Source organism: Gracilinanus agilis, chromosome 2 (assembly GCF_016433145.1).
Source record: "Gracilinanus agilis isolate LMUSP501 chromosome 2, AgileGrace, whole genome shotgun sequence".
In the NCBI taxonomy this organism is placed as follows: domain Eukaryota; kingdom Metazoa; phylum Chordata; class Mammalia; order Didelphimorphia; family Didelphidae; genus Gracilinanus; species Gracilinanus agilis.
In genome coordinates, this window is record NC_058131.1 from 517,998,313 (window position 1) to 518,024,818 (window position 26,506).

The 26,506-nt window shown below is 35.4% G+C and overlaps 1 protein-coding gene and 1 pseudogene across 1 annotated transcript in view; one reads left to right on the forward strand and one right to left on the reverse strand.

Moving 5' to 3' along the window:
• LOC123235918 overlaps nucleotides 1-6,387 on the reverse strand; it is a 9,117-nt pseudogene extending 2,730 nt beyond the window's left edge.
• G2E3 (G2/M-phase specific E3 ubiquitin protein ligase) overlaps nucleotides 1-26,506 on the forward strand; it is a 55,601-nt gene that overhangs the window by 3,470 nt on the left and 25,625 nt on the right. Inside the window, exons 2-7 of the mRNA XM_044662152.1 lie at nucleotides 7,786-7,910; nucleotides 10,265-10,430; nucleotides 11,862-11,968; nucleotides 16,686-16,802; nucleotides 20,102-20,226; nucleotides 20,317-20,449. Of these exons, the coding sequence (XP_044518087.1) occupies nucleotides 7,786-7,910; nucleotides 10,265-10,430; nucleotides 11,862-11,968; nucleotides 16,686-16,802; nucleotides 20,102-20,226; nucleotides 20,317-20,449 (773 nt within the window). The remainder of the gene's footprint in view (nucleotides 1-7,785; nucleotides 7,911-10,264; nucleotides 10,431-11,861; nucleotides 11,969-16,685; nucleotides 16,803-20,101; nucleotides 20,227-20,316; nucleotides 20,450-26,506) is intronic.

Genomic DNA, 26,506 nt, shown 5'->3' on the forward strand with positions numbered 1-26,506 from the left:
CCAGCCTCTGCCCCGACTCCTCTCCACCCTTACTCTTCCCAATTGCCTCCTCCCCACCTCAGCCCCTGCTCAATCTCCCTTCTCCCTGCCTCTTCCTCCTCTGCCCCAGCCCCCCCTCCCTTTTCCAACCCATATCTCTCCTTGTCCCTTCAGTCCTCCCCCTTACCTCACCCATTCTACTACAACCTAGACAACAAGCCAAGCAGCTGCAGTACAAGCAGCAATAACCACTGACGATTCAAATAAAGGCCTATTCCCTCTTAGGGATGTTCCCACTTTTAATACACAAGGGAACTTTGTAAACATACCATTCTCTTCACAGGATATTGGGAGATTTAAAGAAAAAATGCCTTCCTTTGAAGATGATCCCATTGTAGTCATAAATAAGTTTGAAAGCATTTACCGCTCATAATCTCCACACCTGCCCTGCTAATGGAAACCTCTGTTGGAAAGTGTATTGCAAACGCAGAGATCATTAATGAAGTGCTTCCTAAAGCTCTAGCTGTAGTTCATTGCTCTGCCCATAGGGTGGTACTGACCCTGTTTCTAGAGGGAAACACCAGGCAAATACTACAGCAAAGGTTGTTGCTTTAGAAGGACCAGAATTGATTTGAACTTTGACAACTAGTAAGAACTCAAATTTATCTCTCTTATAATGAAAAGGAAGTGGAAAATGGAAAAGTTTAAAGTAAAACAGATCAATGGGGCATGGGTATCATCTGAAGGAAAACCCCTACTCCCTAGAAATTAATAGGCTTATCCGTTCACAAAAATGGCCACTTTGGCACTCAGGGTATCATAGACTGTTAAAAAGGTCTGGATAGCCCCTGGTATAACCACCATAGCCTCTAAAGTGTGTGTAGTCTGTCCTACCTGCCAGGCATGCAATCAACATGCTTTTTGTGGAAAGACTTTTGGTGAGCGCCCTCTGGCTATCCCTCACTTTGGCTCACCAGCACAAATTAATTCAGTCCGGGAAACCTGTTTTACTGATTCTGTTTTATCTCAGATTTATTTTTGTTTTGGGATCACTCCCCAATTCCATGCACTCTATCACCCCCACAGAGCTCAGGCCAAGTAGAGAGAATGAATAGAGACCTTAAAAACATGATTGGAAAATTGTACACTGAGCCTCACTTGAAATGGCTTGAGGTTGCCCCCTTAGCTCTGTTTTATCTTGGTAGCAGGCCCAGGGGAGATCTACACATTTTACCATTTGAGATGCTTTCTGGACATCCTCCCATACAGGTATTAAACAGAACTATTAAATAGTAAAAAAACCCCACATCTTTAATTAAGGAGAGAGGTTCAGCATAATTTTCTCTCAGGCTTCCACACAGGGTTGCAGGCCACAAACCTACAGAGAGCCCTGAGACTCTGGCTATCCTGACCACCAACCCCTGGGAATGCCAACCACACTATAGACAGCTGCAAAGAATAAAAAGAAATTGGGGGCCTTCTATACTGTTTGGGAAACTGAGGGACAGGGAAATATGACTGATTGACATTACCATAGTTAGAAGGAAATGGGAATGTTCAAACTATACTGTTAGGCTTGGGAAAGGAACCATAGCCAGAGGCTAGGGTGTAAGGCAATGGACTACTTCCAATGGACACTAAAAGGATGGTCCCTGCCCAAGGGTTGGCCTTCTTGGGAAGGATCTCTGATACAGTGAGAGAGACCCCTTAAGACAAAAAGAGTACTTAGCATTTGCTTAGTCCCACCTAATTGGGATCATCATTTATCTTAGGGTTCAGTCTGAGACTTAGCTAAGTCTGAAACTTCCCTTGGGGTGAACTCCCACAGAATTTGGGGTCTCCAGATTACAAACTAACCCTAAAACTTGGGATTTTCTTAGATTCCACATCTACACAGGCTAAACCTTTTTCTCCTGCATACACATCATTACTTGGGGTGGGGAGGGGACACTTCTATTGCTTCTTATATATAGGACTTAAGGGTCAAATTGTGAGAACTCTACGAATCTGGAGGGACTCAGCCTGCCTGTGCTATCAGAATTTGAAAAGAGGACTCTTGAATCCATTGCTCACATGTTAAACAGATACCTTCTATTGACACTATCTGACTGTATCCTGTCACGTATATTATATTTGCTGATTGCTTGTTTTAAGATTTAATTTTGTTTTTAAGTTCACATATTAATGTAATCTCTAATATTCTATTATACTATGTCACTTTCAGTTACTGTGTTCCGGCTATTGCTATTAGCTAGACATTCTGTTACATTGTTTTAATTTGTACCCTCCTCCTGTGACTGGACTAGATATAATAATATTATAAAAGTCCATAGACAAGTTGGACAAACTCTTTTCTGTGGCAAAGCCATAGATTCTTATGGATGCTGGGTTTATCACCAAATTCATTGGAGCCCTATTTGTCCTGGGCAACAATTCCAGTCCACAGTAATGAGACTTTGCCACCACTTGCAACACAAGGAGGTCACATGTTGCCTAAACAGCCTTTTGTTCCTTTTGTCTTTGTTAATTGTCACATAGATGATGATGGGTGGACTTTATCAAACTGGTTACAACTTACATCAGTGACCTTTGAAGAATTTAATTAGCTTAAAATCTCCATTGATTTTAACGTGTCTTCAGAAGTGATTTTCAGATATCTAGGAGGACTATTACCTCTGACTGATCATTCGCCTACCTTTGACTTGTGTGTAACAAGAGGTAAGGGTCCATTCAGCAGTAGTAAGTACATGGGAGACAGAGTGAAGTACAACAGCAGAATTATATTCCCTACCTCCACATCTCTCATCCCAGAAGAGGGAGGATTTCACATGGGGTTTGATGACCCCTGGATGGTTCAGCTTACTCTACCCTTCCACCAGAATGGGCTAGGTTATTGGTGGCATTCTAGACCCAAAAGGTCATCAGCAATATAGAGGTTTTTACTCTATTAGAAATATCTCAGCTGAGTTTGAAATATTGTCTCAAGATACAGCTCAAACCATCTCCCAAACTACTAAGGCCATCTCTTATCTACAGGAAGAGATTGACTCTTTAGCAAAAATAGTTTTGCAAAATCAGTGGCAAATATCCATGAGTTTCAAAGGCTTTTAAATGACACAGCAAATGGCTATAGAAACTCATGTGAATCCTAATGATAGCTGGTGGAACCTCTCATGGCTGCAGGGAGTAGGTTTGTTTGCAGTTGTCATCAAATGGGCTCTTATTATTTTGGGGATTTTAGTACTTCTTAGAATCTTCATTAGTTGTACTACTGTTTTTAAAAGGCTGTTACCTGGTAAAAAAATTATGTACACTCACACTGTGGATCATGGCCAAGTTAAAATGGAAATAGATTTCACTTTTGAGTGAGAAACCTTTGTGTTGTGCATCGCTTGCCTGACACAGAATTCCTAATTTAAAAAAATTTTTTTTATTATTATTTTTCTTTTTATTTGCAATAGGATATTTGATTTTTTCTTTTTTTCTTATTTTTTCTACCTGAAGTACATGGAATCAGTATTAATGTTTTTTGATTTTGAAGGATAAGTTTTCAGTATCTATTAGCCCTAATACCAATGCATACCCCAAAGCTTTAGACTATGGAAACCTGCCATTAATTGTTAAATATTATGGGACTTTTACTAATAATTTGTCTGATTTCAGAAGAAGGGATCACAAAATAGTCAATGCACTTTGCTAAGAAGCATAAGGTCAACAAGACAGAGCACTTGTTTTGAGGTTCAAGGAAGCGGCTGTTTGACAACATCAGACAGAAGACTTCCACGTGCCATATTTCCTACAAGTACCTTAGTTTGGTTTTTATTTTGGCTCTCCTATCCCTGAGATTGAAGGTAAAATCAGACCAGGGAATCATATTTCCCTTTTACCTCAAAATCTAGTCCTTTCTCTTTTATAGTATGGCAATTTTCTGTAGTCCTGGCTGCAGATGGGTAAGTGCTATATTGCTGCAATGTCCTGCAGGCTTATAGGATTTAAATTACTTTAATTGGGCCTTGCTGGTGATTCAAGGATCTGTTAAGGGTTTTTTCTTTTTTTACTCATAATTTTATACATGTAAGATTTTGATATTTTTTATCCAGATTTTAATTTTTACTCATATTTGTTTTGTTTTGTTTTTTTTTTTAGGAGGTTTTGGTTTTCTTTTTCTTTTTCTTTCTGTGCTTTTTTTTTTTCTAACCCTTAACTTCTGTGTATTGTCTCATAGGTGGAAGAGTGGTAAGGGTGGGCAATGGGGGTCAAGTGACTTGCCCAGGGTCACACAGCTGGGAAATGGCTGAGGCCGGGTTTGAACCTAGGACCTCCTGTTTCTAGGCCTGACTCTCACTCCACTGAGCTACCCAGCTGCCCCCGCCTTGGTTTTCTTTTGACAGTTAATTCATATACCCCAGAACTTAGCCATGTATCCTGGGGTGATTCTGGTGTTGGTCCACACCTTCCTCAAGGGGAATTGTATAATTATTCCAAAATCCAAGGTTTTAAATCTTTTGGAGAAATTTTAGGAAAAGATATTTGCCAACACCCTAAATCAAGAAAGCAGATCTCTTGGAGAAAGTGCAATAATGATGCCTGTGGAAACCACACACTGCATCAAAAGATCCGGAGTGAACTTTGGGACATAATGAACTGAATTGAAGGGGGTCAAAGATGTTTATTCTGATTGTAAACCTTATGCCAAAAAGGAATACCCCCTAATTGGAATTTTGCCAATGCATCTATCAATCTTTATTTTTTTCTTTTTCTTCTCTTTTATTTCCCTCTTATCCCCATATTGTTGTAATTTCCCCCTTGTAAAATGCAATATTTTATACACCTCTTATCTTTAGAGATATGTAAAATGTAAAAAAACTGGTTATGTAAAATGATTCAATGGGGAGACTAGGCATGTTAATCTCCCAAAACCCTCAACTGGAGAGATTTCAACATGCTTGTCTCCCAATAAAATCACAGGGGAATTGTGTAAAGGGAACCCCTTCCTTCCCATCCGACTTATCCCATTTGTGTGCCTTCATCTGACATGTGAACAGCGGTCAAATGTGAAGAGTCCTAGGAATATGACCCAGAACTAAAGGTTAAGGGTCCGGGTCAAAAGAGAGGATAAAAGAGGGGTTTGAGCGTATACTTGCTCTATTCCTTTGGATGGCAGTGGTGGAGGACCATGGCTGAGAAAGACAGCCATGTGGAGAAACTTGTTATCAGAGTTAGATTAGATTAGACTTTAATCTTTATATATCTGCTTTCACTATTTCAAGTGATTATTATTAAACTCTATGGAAACTAAGAACCTGGAGTTGTTAATTTGAATTTAACATTACTGATCCACATTTGTTAGAAGGTAAAGAGGGAGGCCAGAATGGAGCTCCGATCCAGACAGAGTATTTGTGCTCAGATGGGGCAATGATCTTGATTTTTACTGTGCTGGGGGCTAGGGATGTTTAATCTCCTTCAGCATCCTGTCAGCAATGCCTGGGTACATGGTAGTACCACCACACAATACAGTATTGGCATACAAATCCTTACAGATGTCAACATCACACTTCATGATTGAGTTGAAGCTAGTTTCATCGATTCCACAGGACTCTATGTCTAAGAAAGATGGCTGGAAGAGAGCCTCTGGGCACTGGATCATCTCATTGGCAATGGTGATAACCTGACCGTCAGGAAGCTTGTAGCTCTTTTCCAGAGAAGAGTTAGATGTAGCAGTGGCTATTTCCTGCTCGAAGTTGAGGGCTACGTAACACAGCTTCTCCTTGATGGTCACGCACGGTTTCCTTCTCACCTGTCATGGTGAAACCTTACCCTCTCTTGGTCAGGATCTTCATGAGGTAATACATCATATCACGGCCAGCCAGATCCAGATGGAGAATGGCATAGGCAAGGGCGTAACCTTCTTAGATGGGCACAGTGTGGGTCACACCATCACTGGAGTCCATCACGATACCAGTGGTATGACCAGAGACATACAGGTACGGCACAGCCTCGATGGCAATGTACAAAGCTGCGGTGTTGAAGGTCTCAAACATGATCTGTGTCATCTTTTCTCTGTTGACTTTGGGATTCAGGGGGGCTACTGTGAGCAGTACAGGGTGCTCTTCAGGGGCCACATGGAGCTTATTATAGAACGTATGATGCCAGATCTTCTCCATGTCATCCCAGTTGGTGACAATACCATGTTCATCAGGTTACTTTAGGGTCAGAATACCTCTCTTGCTTTGGGCCTCATCCCCCACATAGCTGTCTTTTCTGGCTCATACTCGCCATCACACCCTGATGCCAGGGGCACCCAACAATGGAAGGGAAGATGGCCCAAGGGGCATCGTCTCCTGCAAAGCCAACTTTACACATTCCGGAGCCATTGTCAACAACAAGTGCAGCAATGTCATTATTCATGTGGCGAACTTTGAATTGGCAAGTTTAAACCCTTAAGAGAGAGGAGGTGGTGCCACACCTGGAGGCAGTGGAGAAGCAAGTGCACACTGGGTGAAAGAGATCATAGGTCTCCTATTTTTTAGGTCTGAAATTTTTTAAGATATTAAATTGATGTTTTCATGCTGACTACCATGAAATAGGAAAAAATATTACTCCATTCTAATTTATAATCTTTATAAATAAAATAGTGAGAAAGTGATTCTGGACAAAGTTAAATGTCAGTATTTCAGCAACCCTCCTTATGCCTGGGAACATCCTAAACTAGTGATGGTGAACCTTTTAGAGATAGAGTGCCAGGCCCTGCCCCTACACTGTCCCCCAGAGACCAAGTGCCATGCCCCACCATCCCCTGGCTCCCCATCTACCCGAGACAGGGGAAGGAGGAAGAGTTCCTATTGGACTGCTGGGCAGGGGGACAGACGAAGTGAGGAATGTCCTTAGGTGCATGGAGACGGGGAGGGGAACAACTGCCTCAAGTCTCTCTGGCTTTCCAGTAATGAACTCTGGCAGGTGACTGCAGGAGTACCCTCAGAGAGGGTTCTGAGTGCCATCTTTGGCACATGTGCCTTAGGTGTGCTATCATGGTTATAAATTAACCACCATTGGAGATTTGATTCAGCAAATCATGATAGACTGCATCCTTTCCAGATGAATCCTATACAATTATGTACAGTGGATTAAAATGTGAAATCTCTAGGTTTTTTTTTTTTCTGTTGGTGTAGATTTTTATCCCATTTAGTCTGGGGAAATGGCAAGCCCTGGATCTGGATTAGTTCTTAGTTCAGAACAGCTACTTTTCATTTAGCATTCTGTTAGGTTTTTTTGTATTTTTTGAGCTTTATTTATTATTTCCCATCATAAAATATACCTTCATAATTTATTTCCTCTTATCTCCAAAAGATCATGGTGTTGTGGCTAGAGAGTTAAACTCAAAGAAAGAACTGACTTCAAATCTTGCCTTTGACACATACTTCAGTCACTTAAATTCTCATTGCTCTAAACAGCTCTCATAATTAAGTTGCAAAGAAGGTGCTAGAGGAGTTTCCTAAACTAATGAAATTGCAAGTCTAGTCCATATCTCTATTGATTAAACTAGCAGAGTATAGACTTTTAATTCTAGACCACCTCTAAGGATAAATCAGAATAGAGTGATAGTTTGATTAGGAAACTTTTTAAGCTCTCACCTATCAAAAATGCTATTTGGAACGAACAACTTTTTTATTCTTTTCATTAAAATTTTAACTTGTTATCTTAATATAATTCTTTAGTATACATAATTTTAATATATATTTTTAAATATAATTTTTAGTAATTAGTTTCATCTCAGATAATCCATGCTTTTCTGTTCTTTTCATTTAGAAATGTTGTATTTGCAAGAAAAATGGTGCTTCAATTGGATGTGTATCCAGCAAATGTAAACGAAGCTATCATTTCCCTTGTGGAGTTCAAAAAGAGTGTATTTTCCAATTTACTGAGAACTTTGGGTAAGTTTTTATTTTACTTTACCATTAAATATAATTAAGACATTTGAACTTAGTGAACTTTTAAATTCCCTGATAGAGCAATATTAAGGCAATATACAGTAGAATCACTGCCCTCAGTAGTTTAATTTTTGCTTTAGGAACTTGTGTCAGTGTCAAATTGATACTGTGTCAATCTTCCCCTCACCTCTACTTTTGCCTCCAACTTACATACTTAGCCTTTTTTGTTATCCCTTCTGAAACTATGACTGGATCCAGTGGAAAAAAGCTAAGTGCTTTCTATGTTCCAAATATATTATTTTAAAAGAGTATTCTCCATTTTTTTTTGGCCTAAGGAAGAAGGCTTTAACCACCTCCTAGTTAAAGCTTAAGGCACATAATAACATCATTAGGAGATAATATTTTGAATTACTCCTTTTCATTTGCTTAGAGAAATGTGAAAATTCATTATAGTTTAGATTTTATATTGTTATATTAATTTTAATCATGTTAGTACTTTTTCTCAAAGAGCTAAATAGTCTTACTGAGTAAATTATAAACTAGACATGACATTCTGAAAAATGAATTCTTGTACTATGAGATAATTAGAGTGTGTTTTACTCTCAACTTTGTTTGTTAAACTCAGAAGTTTGAAAAGCTCAAGCTCATCCTTGATTTTTTTGTCTTCATCTTTTATATATATATATAATATATATGTTTTATATATATATAATCATTTGCTAAGTTTTGCCAATTCTACCTCTCCAACCTCTTCTTTCCTTTTTAGTGCCCTGTCAAGTCCTTATCATCTATTGCTAGATTTTGTAATAGTCTCCTAATTGGTTTCTGCTCTGTGTCTTCCCTGTCCAATCCATCTTCCACAAAGCAACCAAAAGAATCTTCCTAAAAATACATGACTAATCATGTCACTGCCCTGCTCAAGTGGCACCACATTTTGTGTAAGATAAAATGCAAACTATTTTGACATATAAAGACCTTCATAATCAGTTTCTACCCTTTTAGATCCTCCCTTTCCAGACTTACTTTTCTTCATTCACTGTTATTCAGCAAGTATGAAATTCAGCACTCTGTTTTGCCTTTTCATAGACCTACCTCTGGAGGGCACACATGGAATAATTTCTATTACTATCTTCATTTCTTATCCTTATTTTTAGTTTTTCTCAGATTAAGAATTACTTCCCATAGGATGTTTTTCTTGATCTCTCTAGTTATCAATGTTATCAACTTTCTCAAATTATTATCTATTTACTTATCTGTTCACATCTATCCCTAGTAAAATGTAATCTTCTGTAGAAGAATGACTTAAATTTTTATCTTTTTATACTCAGTTTAGCATAATATTTTGTACATAGTAAGTACTACTTAATCCATGCTTAGTGAATTGAGCTAAATTGATTTGAGTTTTGTTTTTGAATTTTATCCTTTTGGCAATAATGTGAAAATGTTTTTTTCATTTTTAATTAAACTGATATTTCAGAAAATAGATGTCTTATACTTTAAGAACCTGTAATTTCCTGTTATACATTTCTTCCGACAACATGTCATGATGGTCTTCAGGAATTATTGTGACCAAAAATATTCCATCTTGAAGTCAGTTGTACAAAGTACTTCTGAATTTAGCTATATTGGTCTTCAGATAACAGATAGGAGTACTCTAGTGCTATTTCATGTGATAGCTGAGAATTCAGGTTTACCACTATCCCATGAAATTGCACTAGAGTAGTTATTTAGTGTATGTAGTATTTTTTATTTAATATCCATTAAAATAAACTTATTAAATGATTAGTTAGAGAGTTTTTATGTCATTATTACTGTTGCAGGGAAGAGGAGGCTTGGAATCTAATTTTTATGCATGTAAATATTTTGCCTTAAAGTTTTAAGTTCCTTTTGAGCATATGTTCAATATAAAAAGGCATGTAAATTCAAGTTCTTACTAATCCACTAGAACCTGAAAAATAACAGTATATTATAGCTCAGAATTCTGAATAAGGCAAATCTCTTTGGATGCTGTGCCAGAGGCAAAATTGTAATAAAGCCTTAACATTAATGGCATGGGGGAAAAAATATTGGCCTAGCACTCAGGTGATCTGAATTCTAATTCCAAACTTGCTACTGACCAGCTGTGTAATTTAACTATTTTGAGGCTCAGTTTTCTTAATTATAAGGATCACGTAATCACTAAATGTTCCTTCCAGCTCTAAAGCAAGCTCCAGTGTATTTATCGTTGGTTAATCAAGAGAAAGATTTGAATGACTTATTTGACCTATTTATGTAAAGTATAATTCTTCAGTCCAATAGTGTTTTGCATTTCATAATACATTCTTATAAATCAAAATGGACACATTTTTTCTTTAAAGGTCATTCTGTTGGGATCATCGGCCTGTTCAAACTACACCATCTGGTCATTGTACAGTTTCCTCACAATGCACTATTTGCTTAGAATATATTGAACATTTTCCAACTTATAGCATTTTGGGAAGCCCTTGTTGTAAAAATGCTTGGTTTCACAGAGATTGTTTACAGGTAAGATAACATGTTCACTCTTTTTATGATTTATTTTAAAAAATTTTTTTTACTGACAAATTTGACTTTTATTTGTGGCAGGATTGGTCTTTTCATTCTGATCCTTATTTAATAGCTTTGTTTAATATTTTGAAGATCTATAATGTTTTTATGAATATACCCTCTACTGGTATATGCTCTGGTCCCCTTTATATCACAATTGATGGACTTCCAGTTGCTTTATTTGAAAAATGAATCCACCTTGAAGCTTTGTAACTTCTTTGAAATTCCCTTTTTTTGTTGTTTTGTTTTGACTCTCTCATCTGCCCTAATTATATTTTCCTTATATTGTGTTTCTTTGTATGTGTATATGTACATGTATTTGTATATGTACATATATACATATATTTTTATATGTGCTTTATGTCATATTGAGGCGGTGGAGTAGAATTCAGGTGATACATAAAAACATCATTTCCTGAAAAGATTTTGTGGGGAAGTGGGACAGTCTTTTCAAAATTTTAAATGCAATTCCCAGACCCTAAATGAAGACCTAATCCTAAACCTTCCCTTATTTCTTTAATTTTTACTCCCTTTTTTGTCCTAATCATATTTTACCTTACATAATAGTTTCTTCATACAGATGTACATGTATATATATGCTTATATTTTTATATATGATTTACTCTCACCAATTTTTATATAAGCTTTTTGTTAGAAATGATAATTGTTTATCACCTTTGTATCCCCAGAGATTAGCACAGTGCTTTGTTTGTTATAGGCATTTAGACAACATTTGTAGAATTGAACTAAATGCCTCTTGTTTGCAAGGCTTTTTGCTAGACTTTGAAGGGAATACAAAGAATAGAATGTTGGCTCCCCACCTTTACCAGCACAGAAGAGTCATTCAAACTCCTTATGCTTTGAACTTTTATAATCAACTGTTGATTCAATGGAAAGTTATAGTTTATATTAATATTATTTTATTAATATAAAATTATGTTTCTTTGAAAAAAGTTGAAAATACAATATATTCCAGTAAAATAAATACATGTAAGATGTCTCAGAATAGTTCATAGATGTCACTGTGCTAGGATTACCTATTAAGAACAGAATTCACCGTATTCAAGAATGTTTTTGAAAAAATTAATTACATCCAGGGTTTGATAATTCCTATTGCAAAAATTCCATTTCATAAATTCTACTAGTTTAGCAATAGCAGTGTATTATTGTTCTTCATGACAGGTACATTAAAAAAATATGTTTTATTATTATATTATTATATATAAATAATTTAATTTAATAATTAAGCTTAATTGTGTTTTAACTGACAAGAAGTACATATTTCCTCATTATTTAAAGTGAAAAATTATATTTGTTCTTTTAGAGATGTGGCTTACAACCTAAATAAATGGCTAGAGTTCATTTTTTTTCCCCTATTTTTCATTTTAGGTTCAGGCACTCAGTGCTGGAAAATTTTTCTTCAAGTGCCCATTATGTAATAATAATGATAAATTTCAGAATGAAATGTTGAGAATGGGTATTCATATTCCTGAAAAGTGAGTCACATTTAGTTTGTTGGTGAATAAACTGCATTTTAAATATGGGGGTTAATAACAAAAAGAATATATACATGAATCTTGAGGGTTTCTGACCCAATCAATTGTCAAATAGTAACTATTATAATTATCTCTATAGCTGATAGCTGTGGTAGCTTCTAGTCATGCTATCTTCGTGTCAGTTGTTTCCTCTCCAACAGAATGGTATACAACCTCATCATTGAAGAATTTTTGGAGTCCCTAATTTATAAATTTTCAATGTTAGTTACTAATGAAGGTCTCAAAGACCATCTTAGACTAATATTTTAATGTTCTCATTAATTTGCCTAAGTTTCATGCTTTATCAGATTTTCAGATATCTTTAACTCAGAATAATATTGGCAAATACATTATAATCAGTGCATCTAGGCATATTAATACAAATGAGTGTTCATTAGAAAGCAGAATAAAAATGGACTAGAATTCTGTGAATTAGAATTAAAAACATCTTAGTATGACAGAAATAAATGTTTTTAGAAGCATGGGTTTGACTTTCACTTTAGAATTATTATACACTACTTTCTGTAGATGGTATAATGGATATTATACTTTGTGGTTAATCTTTGGGACTATTATGGAAGTTTTTCTTTGGCTTTTGACATAAATGTTTTTGCAATTTCTAATTAAAAAAACTTAATTTCCAAAATGAGACTATACTAAGTTTATATTTTTACAATAGTAAGTTTTCTTTGTAGTGCAGATTTTCCTTTCTATAATCTCACTTATCCATGCAACAGAATTTCTTTTCTATTCTTTACCATAATTATTCATTTTGATGAATTTTTCTTTGAAACCAAAAGCTTATCACTTATTTCTTACACAAAGTAATCACCAAATGTTTGCCAAAAGTAGTTCCTTAACCAATTCATTTTACAGTTGAGTAACTTTATGTAACTGATATATGATGACGTACAAACTAATGGCATAATCTAAGATGGTTAAGTTTCACCCAATTATTTATTATATACATATTTCCCATATATAATATACTTATTATATGTAAAAAGCATAGCATAATATTGTACTCTATAAATTTAATCCTTTTTCCAAAATCTTAGAATCATACTTGTAGAACTGGAAGAAATCTTAGCAATTATTTAGTCCAGTATTCTTTTTCAGACCTCCTGGCCGCCATTTTAGAGGTGAGAAATGACCTGTTAGGTCATCTGATTTAGACATTTGAGCTTCTGCTATACCTTTCTGCTTTCCTCATTTTATCTGTCTTATGGAAAGCCATTCACAGAATCACATAATTTTAAAGCTGAAAGAGACCCTATAGATTATTTAATTCACGACTCCTTATGTTCAAGTTAAATAACACCTAGATTATGATTTTCCCAAGGCTTCAAAGCAAGTAAGTAAAAAAAAAAAAAAAAAAAAAGCCAGGTCTAAAATCAAATCATCCCAGTTCTGTGTTCTTTTTATTAAATCACACTACATCTCCTATGTTTTGTTGAGTTTTTTACTGTGCCATACATGGTTTAAATTTTGCCAACAATTTAATATTGAGTGTTTTCTGAGTCAATACAAAATCACTTTGGCTGCATGTCATTTGAATTGCTTTATGCATGCTAAAAGTCTAATATACTTCAAAATAAAATTTTAAAAATTAAGGCATTGTTCTGGAATCCTGGGTTAAACAATAATGTATCATTTGAAAAAGTTGAACCAAGCTAGTAAGGAAAATTTAAGACAACAAAACTGATTCCGTTTTTGGTTTCGCTTCTTTTGTAAGTATATTAGGGACAATTTGTTGGATGGAAGGTGGAGAAAAAATTGAGCTTTTCTACTCTTATTTTACTATTGTTTTCTTTTCCAAGGAGCATTATCTTTAGACTTTAAGGGATAGAGTAGTATTGGCTAAAAGGGTGTAGAACCCCAAGATAAATAAAGTAATACTGTGAGAACATTTAACTGTCTTTGATTCAAAGCCAAGAATGGCGAAAGAACTGGCAAATATGATGACTTGGGGCCTTTGAAAGACCATGGAGAATGGGAGAAGTACTGCAGGACTGGAAGAATAATGTATTCCTGATTTTCAAAAGAGGGAATACAATGGAATCAAAAAATTATAGGCTTGGCTTTAGTAACTAGAAAATTCCCAGAAGGAATTATTAAAAGGAATCAAGTGAATATCTAGGAAATTAGTGGTAATTACAAAGAACCAAAATGGCTTCATTAAAAACAGACCATATGAGAATAACCTTATGTCCTTTTTTGATAGAGTTACTAAAATATTAAGTAATGGAAGTGCTGTTGATATGATTTATCTAAATTTTAGGAAAATATTTGATAACATTTTTCATGTTATCCTCATGGGAGAAGTTGGAGAAATGTAAACTAGAAGAAAATGAGATGGATTGCAAGCTGAATGAATGGCTACACCCAGAGTATCCATTAATGATTCAATGTCAGTTTATAAGAAGGCTTCCAATGGAATTCCCTAAGACATTTTTGTTTTACTTTTTTCTCTTGAAATTTTTCCAATCAAATATATACATTTTTAAAATTTCGAGTTCCAAATTCTCTCCCTCATTCTCTCCCCTCCTTGAGAAGGCAAACAATTTTATATAGGTTATACATGTGCAGTTATGTAAAACACATTTCCCTATTAGTCATGTCATGAAAGAAGTCATAGACAAAAAAATGCTTAAAAGAAAGTATGCTTCAGTTTGTATTCAGACTCCTTCAATTCTTCCTCTGCAGGTGGTTAGCATTATTTTCATCATGAGTGCTTCAGAATTGTCTTAGATCATTGTACTGCTGGGAATAGCTAACACATTCACAGCTGATCATCATACTGTAAAAGTTACTCTGTATAGTGCTCTCCTGATTCTGCTTACTTCACTTTGCATTGGTTCATTATGTCTTCTCAGGTTTTTCTGAAAACATTCTCATCATTTGTTAAGGCACAGTAGTATTCCATCATAATCATAACAATAACTTATTTAGTCATTTCCCAATTGGTAGGAATCCTCTCAATTTTCCATTCTTTGCCACTACAGGAAGAGCTACTATAAATATTTTTGTACATATAGATTCTTTTTCTTTTTTTTGCTTAAATTTTTTTATCTCTTTGGGATATAGATCTTGTAGTGCTATTACAGGGTCAATATATACAATTTTATATCCTTTTCATCATAATTCCAAATTGTTCTCCAGAATGGTTGTATCAGTTCACAACTCCACCGACAATGCATTAATGTCCCAATTTTCTCACATCCCCTCTAACATTTGTTATTTTCCCTTTCTATCATATTTGCTAATCTGATGTGAACCTTAGAGTTGTTTTCATTTGGATTTCTCTAATAAATAGTGAGTTAGAGCATTTTTTCATATGACTATAGATAACTTTAATTTTTTCATCTGAAAATTTCCTGTTTATTTCATCTTAAAATTTCCTTTGATCATTTATCAATTGGAGAATGACTTGTATTTGTATAAACTTGACTCAGTTTTCTATATATTTGAGAAATGAAGTCTTTATCAAAAAAACTTAATTGTAATAATTTCCCCAGTTTTCTTTTTTCTCCTAATCTTGGCTGCATTGCTTTTGTTTATGCAAAATCTTTTTAATTTAATGTGATCAATGTTAACCATCTTGCATTCAATAATGTAAAACATTTTTATTAATGACTTGGATAATGGCATAGATGATATGCTTATCAAATTTCCAGATGAAACAAATTTGGCAAGGATGACAATCAGTAATCAGAATAGTTTTGATAGGCAAAAATGTTGGTCCGAATCTATTAAATTAAATAGAGATAAGTGTGGAATATTTCTCTTAGATAAAGACATCAACTTCACAAATACAATGTTGGGGAGATATTTTAATTTTTAAAATCTAAAGGTTTAATATTAATATTAAGCTCATTGTCAATAGCATATACTGCCAACTGAAAACTCTCTTATGAGGCATTAAGAGATGCATTTTGTGCAGGACCAAGGGATAACAACCTTGTTATATACTCTGTATTTGCCCTTTTAAATTTGGAGTATAATATTTAGTTTTGAGTACCACAGATTAAAAAGAAAATTGATAAGTAGAAGAGCATTCAGAGTACCATGATTAAAGATCTTGAGTGATTGCTTTATGATAATCAACTGAAGGAATTTAATCTTTAAGAAGAAAATCCTCAGGGGAAGGTACTTGGGGGATTTAAATAATTTTCAATTATTTAAAAGGCTTTTTTTGAAAGAGGAAATAAACTTCTTGACCCTAAAATGCAGTCCTGGGAGTAATTAATGGCTTGCTATAAGGAAAAAGTCCCTAAAAAAGTTGGGCTTTCTAAAAGAGGAATAAAGTGCCATGGGAGGTGGTGTGGCACTCTCAGTGGGAGTCTCTAGTAAAAATCAAATGATTCCTCATCTTCAGTGTTATAGAGGACTTTTTTTTTTTTTGCAGAGGGAAATGATAAATGATATTTTTAAACGGTAAATTCTCTATTTAGTTTTTGAATCCTCATTGCTAAAGTAGTAATGAATTGTGGAATAAAAATTACACTGAATTTAAATCTTGATTTAAAACTTGAAAGGAATGGATGATCTATGCAAAAAAAAGCAAAACAAATACCTCTTTTAATTCATATCATATTTGAAAAGTCTTTATTTTTAGAATCATAAGATTTTAAATTTCATTGTAGTATCAGAGGTTTTTTATACCTATATTTTGCAGAGATGCATCTTGGGAACTAGAAGAAAATGCATATCAAGAACTTTTGCAACACTACCAACGTTGTGATGTAAGAAGATGTCGCTGCAAAGAAGGGAGAGAATATAATGAACCCGATAGGTATTTGTGAAAATATGATCTAATTTACTGTGATAGAAATATGTACTGTGTGCAATAGTAAGCATTATTTTACTAGGAGATGGGGAGTAGAAAAGTCATAGGATCATAGCTTAAAGCTGAAAGAGATTTTAATGGTCATCGAGTCAACCTCCTTCCATTTTCCTCCTAAACCATTTTTAGACAGAAGACGTTGAGGCTCAGAGAGGTTAACTAAGTTGCCCAAGATTACAGAGTTAGATAAGTCAAAATCTGACTTAAGATACAGCATGAATGAATGGAAACATTTGTGGAACCTATATATTATATATTATTTTTCTACCAGATTCATCCCAAATCTCTGACGGTTAGCATAACCTTAGGATGTTTATGAAAGCTTTCCAAGTAATAGAAGAATCATGTCTTCTCTCCCACCATCTCCTCAGTCCCCTCATACTCTAATAAGTCTCATGAACTGGAGGTCTTAGCCCCCAAAAGATAGAGAGGTTATTAAGCATGAGGTGGCAAGATTTTTTTTTTTTTGGCCTAGCTATCTTTGTCCTATGTCCACTATATATTGACCTATATATTTTCTATCCTTTTTTTCATACATACATGAAGACATTTGCTCCCTAGTTAGCTGGGTTTGTTTTAAAAGAATAGTCATTCTTTTAATTAATCAATTAATTAACCAACCTTAAATAATTAATTAAATGTAAGTTTATTTTGAATTTAATTTATTTATTATACTATATATAATATAAATTATTTTGAAAGCTTAATTAATTAAAAATTAATTAATCAATACAATTAAATTGGTCACTGAATTGTACCACTCATACATAAGGAATGATTAAATTGAATTTCCTTGAATCTTTGTATAATTTTGTTAATATAGTTATCTCAATTCCTGATATGCCTTCAAAGCTTTATTAATTTCCTCTAAATGCATTAATAAACACAGAGGAGTAATGTTAGGGACCTAATTAATCTTGAGAGTTATAGTTAACTAACATTTTCCCCTAAACCACCTTAATGGGGAAGCTATGTAACATAATCCAATAGTGAATATTCAAAATGTAAATTCTGTTTAACTTTTATAATGTTAACTACAGTTTTTCTTTTTATAATTACCTTCCTAGTTATTTTTTGCTTAGTCATTTGCCTTCTTCATCTTGTTTTCATTTTTTGTTTCTTCTTGCATTATCTTTTTACTCTAGTTTTTCTTTCTTGAAATAGAAAATTGACACAGTAGATTTTGTCCTTCTTGTCCTGTATTTCCTACTCAGTTGATCTTCTATGAATGTATCAGTGATAAAAACTTTATAATTAGATTTGGTCTCCCAAAAAAGGTTAAAGTAAAACTTGGTGTCTGTTAGTTCTTTCACTGACAAAAACTCAGTAACTTGTATGATAGACAGTAACACTTCACTCTGTAAGAATTTATTTTTCATATACTATATTAATTCTTAAATCAAGGCCCCAGAAAGACCCAAATAAGTTCCTTTATAATAGAGGAGAATTTATGTGTATTGCAGAAACCATCTACATTATAGGTTTTTACATTTCCTTTGCTCTTGGGAATCCTCAGCAATGTGTTCTTTCACAAAATTTGGCTGACAGGAAGGCTTTACAATGATTCTTTTTCAGCATAGGTGACAGTTGTCACCTGTCAGTGTGGGGAAGTGCTGAGGGTTTGGTTTGATGGACCACCTCTTGATTAGGTATTTACTAATTAGAGACATTTTGAGATACTCAAGGGAAGAACTGAATAATGGGCTTCTAGAAGTGCATATAAGAACCTGGGCCAGGAACTTTCAGGTCTTTGGAAAATTTGAGAGACTCCTTTGACCTTAATTAGGATATCTTGAACAGTCAATTAAAAATTATTTTAAAATTAAATAATGCCTCTTGAGAATTTAAATCATTAGAACTTATTGATATGTATATAAAGTTGTGGAAAGCACAGGCCAGGTACACAGAAATTTAACTCATGGTATCCATCTGTCTAGAAATGTTTGCATAAAGAAACTGAACTAGATGAAACAATGTAATTGGAACCTAAGATTAAGTAGAGTACGACTTATCTTTCCATTCTTAAACGTAAAATGAAGAGGTTGAACTGAATGACTTTTGAGCTTCCTTTCAGGTCTAAATCTAGGACTCTGTAATGATCCCAAGTGTTTGTTGAACAAATTGACAAAGTAGAACTTACAACCTGGAAAAACAATTTGTATATCTTATTTGATAGATGGATCTTAATACAAGTGTGCTTTGCCTGTTATGTTTTATTTTGTTATATATAACTTATAACTTGATAAATTCCTATTGTCTAACTTGCTAATACAGACACATTTTATAAATCTAATAATCTCATTTTACTTTCTATAAATCTTAAAATGCTCACTTGTCACATTTGCTTAAAAAATTGCAAACCTATTTGAAAAGGAGATTTTGGTCACTTTAGTGATGTGCTAGTACAGGGGTCGGCAACCTTTTTGGCCGAGAGAGCCATAAACGCCACATTTTTTAAAATGTAATTTCATGAGAGCAGTACAGTGCTCACAGTGCACACTCCTGTAACAGCGCCTGAAAAAAAATTGACTTTATGGCTCCTGCAGAAAGAGCCATACATTGCCGACCCCTGCTTTAGTATTTCCACTTGTATATGTCTGAGTGTTCCTATTTTAGGAACACATTCACCAACAATGAAGAGAAAGGTCTTGGAATTAACATTTAAAGCTAAAACAGGGAAACTGTAGATTAAATAAATTAAATTACTTTACACTGTTATATAAGAAAAATAGCAGAGTTAGGATCTGAACACATGTCCTTTGAGTCTAAATTTAGCATAATTTTCATGGCACTATGAAATAAATATTGCCCTATAATAAAGACACCTACCTCACTTAAATCAGTGTCAAAACACCTTATTTCAGGGGTCTTGTCTAGTCATTCAGTTTCACTTTTTTTCCAGTTTCTACAAAAATGGCAATCTTCCATCAGTCAGCATCTTCAGTATCAAAGGAATGTTTGCTCTCCTATTCTCTTAGTATTGTGTATTTTTGTAACATATATGCTACTAATAAAATTTATACATATTTATTTTATAGGCATTAGTTAGCAGAGGAGGAGGTTTGGAAATTTATAAAATGGCAAAGGAAAGAAAGTGAGGGATTAAAATAATCCCAAAGCAGATGATTTTACTCATATGTGAACAATTGCAGAGGAAGGGACGGGTGGTTAAGAATGCTATGCTGTGAGATACTTTCTTATTCATATGTTAATAACTAAACATAATTATCTCTTTCATATTTCCTTAGCAAATGGGAAATAAAACGCTGCCGGTATTGTGGATCTAGTGGAACACATTTAGCCTGTTCCTCAATAAGAACATGGAGGCAAAACTGGGAATGCTTTGAGTGCAGAAGTATTATCTACAATTCAGGTAATGTTTTCTATTTCTGAATCGACATACTTTTATTCAATAACTACTTTTCAAAATGTTCTCACCTAACACTAGAACTTAATTTTGTAGGGAATTTTCAAAGACCAAAAAAACGTTCTCTACCTAACTCGGAAAATATTGGAATTACTAATTGCTTGCTGGAACAGCCTTCTCCCAAATTCTCCAGACAGTCCCCTCGAACTCAGAACAAAGATCTGCTCAGGTATGTAATTTATATGGGAAGAAAAATCCGGAGTAAGATATAATATGACATGTTAGAACATTCCTTTTAGAATGTTAAATGCCAAAAAGATAGGTAAAACATTTGTTAAGTGCTTACTGTGAGCCAGGCACTGCTAAGTCCTGGGCATATAAAGGCTCTCCCTCAAAGAGTTTGCATTAAAATGGGGGGAAAACATAATGGAGAGCTGAAAAGCAGGGATGAAGAAAAGGTACAAATTAAGGAATGAAGTCTAGAGAGTGAATTGTGGTATTAAGAATGAAGTTAATGTGGCCTGGATGACAGATAAAAGGAAGGTCCAGGCTAGGGAATCATCAGTTAAGAGTGTGGGCCTCACAGAGGAGACATCTCCAGGGTGAAAAGGCTGCTGGTGAGGTGTGGAGAAGTCTGGAGACTTGGAATGTTGAATAAGGTAATAAAGGAACCAAAAAACTTGACCAACATTTATTGTAATGAACTGAGACTGGGAAGACATTGGGAAGGAGAGTGATAACTGTGTAAAGTGCTGGTTTTTATCTTCTACTTTCCAGTCTATCTTGATATATACCTTTGTCATGGTTAAACATAAGGAATGCCTTAGATTTACAGATCACAGCTATGTTTTCTATACATACATAAACAATAATAATTTTTTTTAAAGTTTTGTACTTTAAACTTAATAATACAATGTATTATTTATTTCATGATAGTAAAACACTAAATAGTGGATGAATATTTACTAGATGAATTTATGACTGAGAAAAATATAATCTCCACATGGTCATTCACATTTGGTAACTTAAATGAGAATAGAATTTAGATCTTGTGTAAATGGAATTAGCTCATCCTCATTCATTGTTAGATTCTAGCCGTCAGAAATAATGTCATCCTACCCAAATTAGAATTAAGTGGGGAGGGGAAGATTAGTTACCCACACGTGACAATAAGTAACAAATCAGGAACAAGGGACTGCCCTTTGGGCAATGCAAAACAGTGTTGAGGCTGCCATTTGTCCACTTGAAATTGAAGGTGGATGCAGGAAATGACCAAAGATGCTATCTTTTAAATATGATGGTAACTTACTGTGGAGGCAGTTGGCGCTTTGAACTTGGTGTAGAAGGATCTCTGGTGAGACCTCAGGCTCCTTCACTCTGAATTGTCACATGGGTAGACTTCTTTTCTCCTTCCTTGGCATTTCTGGAGACTCTACCCTCAAGGAGGTCTCGCTTGCCTCTAATTGTAAAAGGCCTTGTTGGCTAGAAGCCTTGTTTAATTATCCTCTGTGCTCCTTTGCTGGGACCTCTATATTCTTATCTGGTCCAGACCTCTGGTCCAGGCCAGAGTCTCTCTCTCTCTCTCTCTCTCTCTCTCTCTATTTCCCTACCTTCAATCTTCCTAATTTTAGTTTTCTTTCTCTGTTTTTGATCTACCTGGCTTTGGAATCAGTACCATATTTGTGTCATAAAAGGAATTTCGTAGGACTCTTTCTTTGCTTATCATATCAGATAATTTGTATAGTATTGGGATTAGTTGTTCTTTGAATGTCTGATAGAATTCACTTGTGAATCCATCAGGCCCTGGTGATTTTTTTCTTAGGGAGTTCTTTGATGGCTTGTTCAATTTCTTTTTCTACTATGGGATTATTTAGGTATTCTATTTCTTCTGCTGTTAATCTAGGCAATTTGTATTTTTGTAAATATTCATCCATATCTCCTAGATTGCTATATTTATTGCTACATAATTGGGCAAAATAGTTTTTAATGATTGCCTTAATTTCCCTTTCATCTCCATTTTCATCTTTGATACTGTCAATTTGCTTTTCTTCTTTCCTTTTTTTTATTAGATTGACCAGTACTTTGTCTATTTTATCTGTTTTTTCAAAATACCAGCTTCTAGTCTTATTTATTAAATCAATAGTTCTTTTACTTTCAATTTTATTAATTTCTTCCTTGATTTTTAGTATTTCTAATTTAGTTTTCATTTGGGGATTTTTAATTTGCTCTCTTTCTAGTTTTTTAAGTTGCATGCCCAATTCATTAATCTCTGCCCTCCTTAATTTGTTAATATATGCACTCAAGGATATAAATTTCCCCCTGAGTACTGCCTTGGCCGCATCCCACAGATTTTGGTAGGATGTCTTATCATTGTAATTCTCTTCAATGAAATTGTTGATTATTTCTATGATTTCTTCTTTGACTAGCTGGTTTTGGAGAATCATATTATTTAATTTCCAATTAGTTTTTGATTTGCCTGTCCAGGTGCCCTTACTAATTATTATTTTTATTGCATTATGATCTGAGAAGGTTACATTTATTATTTCTGCTCTTTTGCATTTGTTTGCAATGTTTCTATGCCCTATTACACGGTCAATCTTTGTGAATACCATGTGCAGCTGAAAAGAAGGTATATTCCTTTTTGTCCCTATTTATTTTTCTACACTTATCTATTAAATCTAATTTTTCTAGGACTTCATTCACCTCTCTTACCTCTTTCTTATTTATTTTTTGGTTTGATTTATCTAGATCTGAAAGAGGAATATTTAGCTCTCCCCCTAGTATGGTTTTACTATCTATTTCCTTCTTGAGCTCTGCCAGTTTCTCCTTTATGAATTTGGATGCTATGCCTCTTGGTGCATACATATTGAGCACTGTTATTTCCTCATTGTCTATACTGCCTTCTATCAGGATGTAATGACCTTCCCTGTCTTTTTTAATCATATCTATTTTTACTGTGGCTTTGTCAGAAATCAAGATCACCATTTTTTTCTCATTTGAGGCCCAAAGGATTTTGCTCAAGCCCTTTACCTTAAACCTGTGTACGTCCACCCGCCTCATATGTGTTTCTTGTAGACAACATATGGTAGGATTTTGGTTTCTAATCCACTCTGCTATTTGCTTCCTTTTTATGGGCAAGTTCATCCCATTCACATTCAGAGTTATAATTATCAGTTGTGCATTCGCTGACATTTTTGTATCCTCCCCTAGTCCTACCTCTTCTTCTTACACTATTTCCTTTTAAACCAGTGGTTTGCTTTAAGCCAGTATCCCTTATCCCCTCCCTTGAATTAACTTCCCTTTCTACCCCCTCCCTTATTATTCCCCTCTTTTTATTTTTAAAGGCCTAATGAATTCCTTCCTCCTTCTTCTCCCCTCCCTTTTTTGACCTCCCCATTCCCCTGCTCCCCTTGGTTTATCCCTTCTGACTTTCTCAGTAGGGTTAGATAGAGTTTTATATCCCAATGGATAACATAGCTACTCTTCCCTCTCAGGGTTAATTACCCTGAGAGTAAGGTTTAAATATTACTTCTTAATGCTCTCTTCCTCTCCTTCTTATAATAGTATTCATCCCTTCCCCTTCCCATGCCCTCTTCGTGTGTAATAGATTATTCTATTTTTCTTATTCCTTCAAGATTCTCTTGGTGTCCTCTACTATTCATCCCCCTCTTTTCCATCCTCACCCCCCATATCATCTTAGATCATTTAGTATTCCAACCTCTCCCTCTGTATAATTCTTCTGATTACTATAATAGTGAATAAAGTTCACTACAGAGAATTATACGTAACATTTCTCCACATAGGAATACAAATAATTAGATCTTATTGAAGCCCTTAAAGAGGCAAATTTAAAAAATACGAGTTTTCTTTTTTTCCCCTCTGTTTCTTATTTATCTTTTCATGTTTCTCTTGATTTTTGTGGTTGGATATCGAACTTTCCATTTAGTCCTGGCCTTTTCTATGCAAATACTTGGAAATCTTCTATCTTGTTGAATGCCCAAACTTTCCCCTGGAAGTATATAGTTAGTTTTGATGGGTAGGTGATGCTTGGTTGTAGATCCAGTTCTCTTGCCTTTCTGAATATCATATTCCAAGCTTTGCGATCTTTTAGTGTGGAGGCTGCCAGATCCTGTGTGATCCTGATTGGTGCTCCTTGATATTTGAATTTTCTCTTTCTGGCTTCTTGTAAGATTTTTTTTTTCTTGGAAGCTCTTGAATTTGGCTATTATATTCCTGGGGGTTGTCTTTTCTGGGTCTAGTATAGAGGGTGATCTATGGATCCTTTCAATGTCTACATTGCCCTCTTGTTGTAGAACTTCAGGGCAATTTTGCTGAATAATTTCTTTTAGTATGGAGTCCAAATTTCTATTAATTTCTGCTTTTTCAGGAAGACCAATGATTCTCAAATTGTCTCTTCTAGACCTGTTTTCTTGATCTGTCAGTTTCTCATTGAGATATTTCATGTTTCCTTCTATTTTATCAGTCTTTTGACTTTGTTTTATTTGTTCTTGCTATCTTGAGAGATCATTAGCTTCTAATTCCTCAATTTTACCCTTTAGGGACTGGTTTTAGGTTATAATCTTTTGGTTTTCCTTTTCAATCTGGGGTCGTCAGTTGACTTGCCTCACTTTCCAATTGTGAAATTCTGCCATTTCTGTTATTTTCTTGCCAGATCTCTTCCATCTTTCTCATCATCTCAGATTTGAACTCTTCAGTAGCTTGTAACCAGTTTTCATTATTTTAAGAAGGTTTGGATGTGATTACTTGTTTGTTCTCTGCTTTTTGCTCTGTTGTCTAGATTTTCGCTGTGTAAAAGTTGTCGAGTGTTACAGATTTCTTCTTGATGATCTTTCTCTTTTGGGGTTCTTGTCTCTGGCTTGCCATTGTTAGCCCTGTGCCCTCTCAGGTTTATCCTCACACCCAGGGTCTGTTTGAGCTCTCTAGGCTCGTGAAGTCTCAGATCTAGTTGTTCTCAGGATCAAGCCTCCTGGTGGTCCCCTTGCTTGTTCCTCTGTCCAAGGCTCCTTTAATAGTTTCAGGGTGCTGTTTCCACAGTTGTGCACCCCTCTGCACTGAGTCCTCACTCAAGGTCTGCTCCTGTGCTCAGGATCCGAGTCAGCTCCTGGGCTCAGGATCCAAGTCTGCTCCTGCCGTCAGGATCAGTGGACACAAGAGCCTGCACTTGAGCCTGTGCTCACGGTCTGTGTTCAAAGTCCACACGTTATTTAGCCTATTGGGGTCTTAAGTCTTGCTGCTCTCAGGAACAGGCCCTGGTGACCCCAGGTAGCTGCCAAGAACTTAATGGGTGCCCCAAGCTTGCTCTAGCTCTTGTGTGCTGGCTTTGGTACTGTAGGTGGTGTGGGGTAGGGGAGGGGGTTGCTCAGCTTGTGTTTTAGTGAGAGCTATTTCACCCCCTTATAGCATGGAAATGCCCCAATTCCATGTACTTTCTTTTTTTGGTGGGGGGGGTTTAAACATATTTGTTTTTAACATGGTTACATGTTTCATGCTCCTACTTTCCCCTTCACCCCCCGCAGCCCACCCACCCACCCACCCATGCCGACTCCATGTACTTTTTTTTTTTTTTTTTAAACCCTTGTACTTTGGTGTATTGTCTCATAGGTGGAAGATTGGTAAGGGTGGGCAATGGGGGTCAAGTGACTTGCCCAGGGTCACACAGCTGGGAAGTGGCTGAGGCCGGGTTTGAACCTAGGACCTCCTGTCTCTAGGCCTGACTCTCACTCCACTGAGCTACCCAGCTGCCCCCGACTCCATGTACTTTCAATGCTGTGCCCTGTTGTGGAGTCCCTTCATTCCTCTGGATTTGTTTTTATGCCTTCTTGAGGAGTCCTATATGTTTCGGTTAGGAGAGGTTAAGCAGCTGCTTTTTACTCTGCCGCCATCTTAACCAGGAAAGCAACCTTCCTAATTTTAAATAAACTTCCATAAAAGTCATCCTGACTTGGGTCTATTTTTTATTTGAAATCAAGTTAATCTGATTTCTGGCAACCATACCTTAAATATCTAGTTTCCCCTCTTACAATCTTTAGATGATGGGAAATATTGAATCACCCACATCTCAATCTCTGCCTACACTGGGCAATTCACAGTTCACCAGCCCAGATTTCTGTCCCAACTGACTTTTAGGTGGTCAGAATTGACCATCAGCCAGGTCTTCTTTTCTTCCAGATTGTTAGAATACTACACTGTCCTCATGTGTACAGAGTCCATCCTGGCTATCTGTCCCATTTGTCTTTCTCCACTTTCTGGTTTAGCACTGGCAGTC